This window comes from Anoplophora glabripennis, unplaced genomic scaffold, assembly GCF_000390285.2.
Source record: "Anoplophora glabripennis isolate ALB-LARVAE unplaced genomic scaffold, Agla_2.0 scaffold1371, whole genome shotgun sequence".
NCBI lineage: Eukaryota > Metazoa > Arthropoda > Insecta > Coleoptera > Cerambycidae > Anoplophora > Anoplophora glabripennis.
The window spans coordinates 14,303-20,128 of NW_019417710.1; the positions used below are offsets into that span (position 1 = coordinate 14,303).

The 5,826-nt window shown below is 46.8% G+C and overlaps 1 protein-coding gene across 1 annotated transcript; it reads left to right on the forward strand.

The window, feature by feature from the left end:
* The first annotated feature begins 2,208 nt into the window (after positions 1–2,208).
* Positions 2,209–3,642, forward strand: LOC108914934 (uncharacterized protein K02A2.6-like). Its single transcript, XM_018720859.1, has 3 exons — positions 2,209–2,465; positions 2,544–3,223; positions 3,299–3,642. The coding sequence occupies exons 1-3, from the start codon at positions 2,209–2,211 to the stop codon at positions 3,640–3,642; spliced, it is 1,281 nt and encodes a 426-aa protein (XP_018576375.1).
* The last annotated feature ends 2,184 nt before the right edge of the window (positions 3,643–5,826 follow it).

The window sequence follows — 5,826 nt, forward strand, 5'->3', positions numbered from 1 at the left end:
ATACATTTAGTTGGAAAACAAATTGACTCTATGGAGAGATTGATGACGATCACCGGCGAGGTGGAGATTCAAATGAAAAGTATACAAGGAGAAAGAGGTAGTAGAGAGCAGTCAACGAGTAGGGAGTTAGTACCGGTAGAAAAACCGAGGCCGATGGAAGTGTCGTGTTTCCAATGCGGAGGGAACCATTACGCTCGCGATTGTCCTAGGAGGGCTTTGACATATTCTAACCCGCAAGATCGAAGACAAATTAGACGAGATGAGAGAACCAGCCAAGAGTCGAATCGAGATGAGTCAGACCGAGATGGTCCTGGACAAAGAGTCCCGGAACAATCAGGCAAATCAGGAAAATTAGGGAGCTTCCACTATTTGGGAGTCAATAGTGGAAGTATAACGGCGGACTCCATACAGAATACTTATCAGGCGGACTTACCAAGGATATTAACCAGTTGTAATGGACAAGTCGTGGTAGCACTTATTGATACAGGGGCCACGAATTCCTTTTTAAGACCGGATTATTACCGGGGAAATTGCACAAAGGAGAAAAAACGTGTGTGGTTGGCTGATGGAAAGGAGACCTGGGTGGATGGGCCGGTGGAATTGGATGTATGTATCGGGGAAAGTACAACTAGAATACAAGTCTATTTGATGGAAGGTTTGAAAGAGGTATTAATACTGGGCATCGATTGACTGAAAAGAGAAGAAGCTACGATTGATTACACACAAGGAGCTATCTATTTTGGAAAAGAGAAAAGACGAGCTGCGTATTGGGTATTGCAAGGGCGAAATCCGAAAATGTATAATCCCGTAAAGTTCGAGGAAGGAACTTGACCGGATATGTGGATACCTTGTTATGAACGTATAGTAAACGATTTCCCAGAGGTGTTCCAAGAAGAGGTGACTCAGTCGTGTACTGAGTTAGTAGAACACCAGATAAAACTGAAAGAAGATAGGGTTTTTAGAATTCGTAGATATAAATTTTCTCCGTTGAAAAAGCAAATTATCGATCAGGAAGTAACTCAAATGTTGAGAGCAGGAGTAATACGGCGGAGTTGTTCATCGTATAGCTCACCAATCGTTCTTGTGGAAAAAGCAGATAGAGCTACACGATTTTGCGTGGACTATCGCCAACTTAATTCGATTACTGAAGACGACGTCGCCGTGTTGCCGCCTATTGGAGAAATTTTGAAAGACATAGGGGACGCTACAGTATTCACTTCCCTCGACCTAAGAAGTGGATACTGGCAAGTGCCCATGGCCAGATATAGTATTCATTTGACAGCGTTTCACACATCGGACGGCGCAGCGTATGAATTTTTAGTTATGCCATTTGCGCTTAAAAACGCGCCGGCCACGTTTCAGAAATTAATGTTAGAGGTATTGGCTGGTTACGTGAACGATTCCGTCCAGGTATACCTGGACGATATTATTATATATTTCGTTAACAGAGAGTTACATGAAAAACATTTAAGGTTTAAGATTACCACATCCCATAAAGAAACTCAGGAAAAACACATTCGGAAGATACAAAGTTTTGAAAGCCCGAAATTCCAAAAAGATGTACAGAGGTTCCTAGGAGTGGCGAACTGGCTGAGGGAATACGTTCCTCATTTTTCTGAAATATCCAGTCCGTTAACAAAGTTACTGGGAAAGAGAAAATTTTTCTGGAATCAAGAGACCGAAGAAGCTTTCCAAAATTTGAAATTGATATTGTGCTAACCCCTGCGTTTACACCGACCAGACCCAAATAAGCGATATATAGTACAAACGGTCGCCAGCTCGATTGGTATGGGGGCGGTGGTATTTCAAGAAGGGGAGAATAAGGAAAAACTGATTATTTCATGTGCAAGCGCGAAGTTTTCCCCAGCCGAGACCCGCTACCACTGTAATGAACAGGAAGTTCTAGCAGTGGTGTGGCCTGCCGGAAATATAGACCCTTACTGGATGGACGGGAATTCACCCTACGGACTGATAGCAGAGCCCTATTATGGTTACAAAAGTATAGAGAAGACAAGGCAAAATTGACCCGATACGCGTTGTACTTATAAGAATTCATGTTTGCAGTAGAACATTGTCCGGGGAAGTCAAATTACTTACCTGATTTCTTAAGCCGGAATCCTGAAGAGGAGGTCCTGGAGCCATTGGAGGAGGAGCAGTTAAGTCCCCCCAGTACCTGAAATAGAAATAAACGATCAGTTAGCATTACAGATGGTGAGAAGTATCGAAGAAGCTAGAGAAAATACACTACGGATCCCACCGACATTCGTACAACCGATAACAATAAATCAAATTGATGACCAAAATTTACCTTTATATAAAGTTATTGTGAGAGCCCAAAAGGACAGTCCGGAATATGCGGCTACAAAGATTCGGATACGACGATTACAGCAAGGGAAAGAACCAGCGGATGTGCCCTGGAAACAAACCCTGATGGAAAATTATGAAGTAAAAGATGACTTAGTGTGGTATAAGGAAGGAGACGCATATAAGTTGGTCGTTCCTTTAGAATTTTGGCCGAGAGTTATAAATTAATACTACGATAGTTTGGATGCGGGGCATCCCGGGAGAGATGAAACTATTCGTTCCATTGGACTTTTGTATTATTGGCCGTCGATGAGACGACAGGTAAAGACGCACGAACGGTACTGTCTGTTGTGCGCAGCTTCAAAGAGAGGAGGGGCGTGGCAAGAAAAGGCGCCATTAAAACCTAGACCTCCACAAAGGCCATGGCAGGTCGTGAGTGTTGATATTATGGGGCCGTACTCTCAGACAAAGAAGAAAAATAGATTTTTAATTGTGTTGACTGATATTTGTTCAAAATGGGTAGAAGCTCTACCTGTGCCCAAAGTGAGACCTCGTATCCTGATCGATTTCATGGAAAATATATGCCAACAATGGGGGTACCCGGAACGCGTGATAAGCGATAATGGTTCCACATTCAAGAGTGGGGTGTGGACCAGATATTTACAAGGAAAATTCATAAACCAATACTTCTTCCCAATTTATCATCAAAGAAGTAATCCAGTGGAGAGAAGAAACCAAGAGTTGAAGAAGTTATTACGACTATATTGTAAACCGAGAGAAGAGAATCAATGGGATGCAGCGATTAATCAAGCTCTGTTTACTTTACGAAACCGTACGAATTCGGCTACCGGAATGAGCCCTAGCACAGTTTTGTTAGGAGCCGGAGAATGGGGACACCCGGAACTAGGTCAACGGATAGGTAAAACCCGGTAGAATGAGAAAGAAGACCGTGTGCGACGAAGACAAATCATATTCACTAGAAACTTATATCCAGAGAATCCAAGACCGAAAGTACAATTCCAAGTAGGGGATCGAGTACTAGTACGATGCCACCCAGGAACGCAGATACCAGTGGGGTTGCCATGGAGTGGACCGTACCGAATAGTTAGAGTTTGTGGACTAAATGTCTATGAGGTAGATCGAGCTGGACCACTAGTTCTACTTCATGTAGATGATTTAAGACCGTGGAAGGATAGACCAGAAGACAGAGAAGTCGAGAGAAACCCACTTCATATTCCCGAAGAAGACGAAACACCAGATGATGCCTTGTTGAACCTAGACGAGGTTCAATACAGCAGAACCAATAGAACAGGACCAACAATCGGAAGCTTCCGATGACGGAACGGTATCGGATTGTTTTGCATATCCCGATTCGGATTCCGAGAATTTTATGAGAAGTCCAGGAAGAGAGAGAAGTTTAAGCCCGGAAAGAGAGAACGCAAGTTGTCAGTCGGACGTACCTTCTCATACTGCGAGACCTATGTCACCACATCCGGGGACTTCAAGGATGTGCTATTTGCAGCAAGAGCCACTGTCGACAGCATCTGGGATGGAGAGGAGAAGGACAGGAAATGAAGGAGGTGTCTGGATACCCACCATGACAAGGGAAGTATCCTTTTATCCTTCTTTCCGTAAATTAAATCTGGCCCCGTTTGTTACAGACACGAGTTCGAGTGTGGTGATGGAAGTAGGAGATCCCGTTAGCCAGACGCTTAGTTCGGAAGTGCGGCAGAAAGAAAGAGTTGGTGCGACGATAGAAATGGAGGACGTCGTAGAAGAGGAGCGGTTCCCAAAATCTTTGTTAGCGGTTCCTATTGTAGGGTTGTACCCCTAAAAAATCGTAATGTACCTTTGTAAATATGTATGTTTAGTTGTTAGGATTCATTGTAAAAGACGCCTAGGTGATTAGGGATAACCAGTCGTCTCCGGAGGGGGATGGTGTCATGGTCGCGTGTGCCGTGATCCGCGGATTAAAATTAAAATTTAAATTCATTATCGCGAGCGCGACGACGTTACGCAAAATGCGTGCTGAAAATAGGCCGAAATAGTTTTGTTCAATGGAGGTGAAAATTCAGACCCGGGATTGGTCGAAACAGGGTTTTGGGGCGAAGCTTCCCGTCCGCCTAACCATATAAAAGCACAGGGCGCTTTTGGATCTAGAGCAGCTAAGTTCCAAGCGAACAGCCGAACTGTGCGGACGTAGTTTGTGCAGTGCAGCAGTGAGTGTCAGTGCGAGGAACTGTGAAGTGGAAGCCCCACAAAACCTGTCTTTTACAATACAAGTAATATTCTGCCTTTATTATATAACGACCGACGTTATTTCAGCCTAGGCAGAGAGACCGCCGGCATTTATTTTACAGATTCGGGTGTCGGGGAGGAGGGCACTATGTCGAGATCTCCGACCCCCATGGAGAGCGACCGCTCGAGTGGCACCGAAGCCGGCGACAGCAGGCCTAGCACCCCCGGGTCGGTCGTGGAGACGACAACTAGTCGTGAGAGTGAGCTGGCAGCAGAGAATGCCAGACTACGGCAAATGATAGACGACCTCAGAGATGAGCTAAGGCAACAGAGGAAGGCGTTCGAGGACCTTGAAAAGAGGTCTCGAGAACAGCACGCCGAGCTGTTAAACGCCCTCAAAGGACAACAGGCCCCAAAAGGGGTAAAGCGAGGTAAGCCAGGGACCTCGTCGGGTTCCGAGGAGGAGTCCTGCAAGGCTAAAAAGAAGCCAGTAAAAGCGAACGAAGCACCTGTCTTCGAACAGGTGAAGGTCCCCGAGATCGTACCAGCGACGACATCAGAGCGCGCGGCCCCTGCCGAGAAAGCCGAAAGGATCCCGTCTGTCATTTTTCGCAAGAAGGAGCAGTGGACGGAGGTCAGCAGGAGTCTGACAAACAGGAAAATAAATTATACCAGGGCCAGGTTAACGGGTGAAGGCATCGCCATTCACACGCAAACACCTGATGATTATCGACGCCTCACGCGTGTCCTCGCCGATGAGGGGAAGGAATTTCACACCTTCTCTCTCCCAAGCGAGCGGCTGCTGAGGGCCGTGATCAGAGGGCTACCAGACGGAATCTCCAACGAGGAAATTCGGTCTGACCTCGAAGTACAGGGCTTCAAAATAACATCTGTTTTCAGAATGAAGAGCCGGAGGAACAAGGCCCCCATGTCTCTAGTACTTGTACAAGTCCCCCAGGAGCCAGAGGACCTGCTCAAGGTGACAAGATGCTGCCACCTAGTCGTCAGGGTGGAACCGCAGAGGGCGAGAACCGAGCCGACGCAGTGCCATCGCTGCCAGCGCTTCGGTCACGCGCAGAGCCGATGCACCGCAGCTGTCAAGTGTGTGAAGTGCGGCGAGGGTCACCACTCGGCGGACTGCACTAAGAAGCGCGAGACCTCGGCAAAGTGCGCCAACTGCAGAGGCGAACATCCCGCCAGCTACGGCGGATGCCCTAGCTTCCCTAAGAAGACGACAGGGAGCAAGAAGCAGCAGCGCAAAGAGGACCCCCAAGCCGACAAACA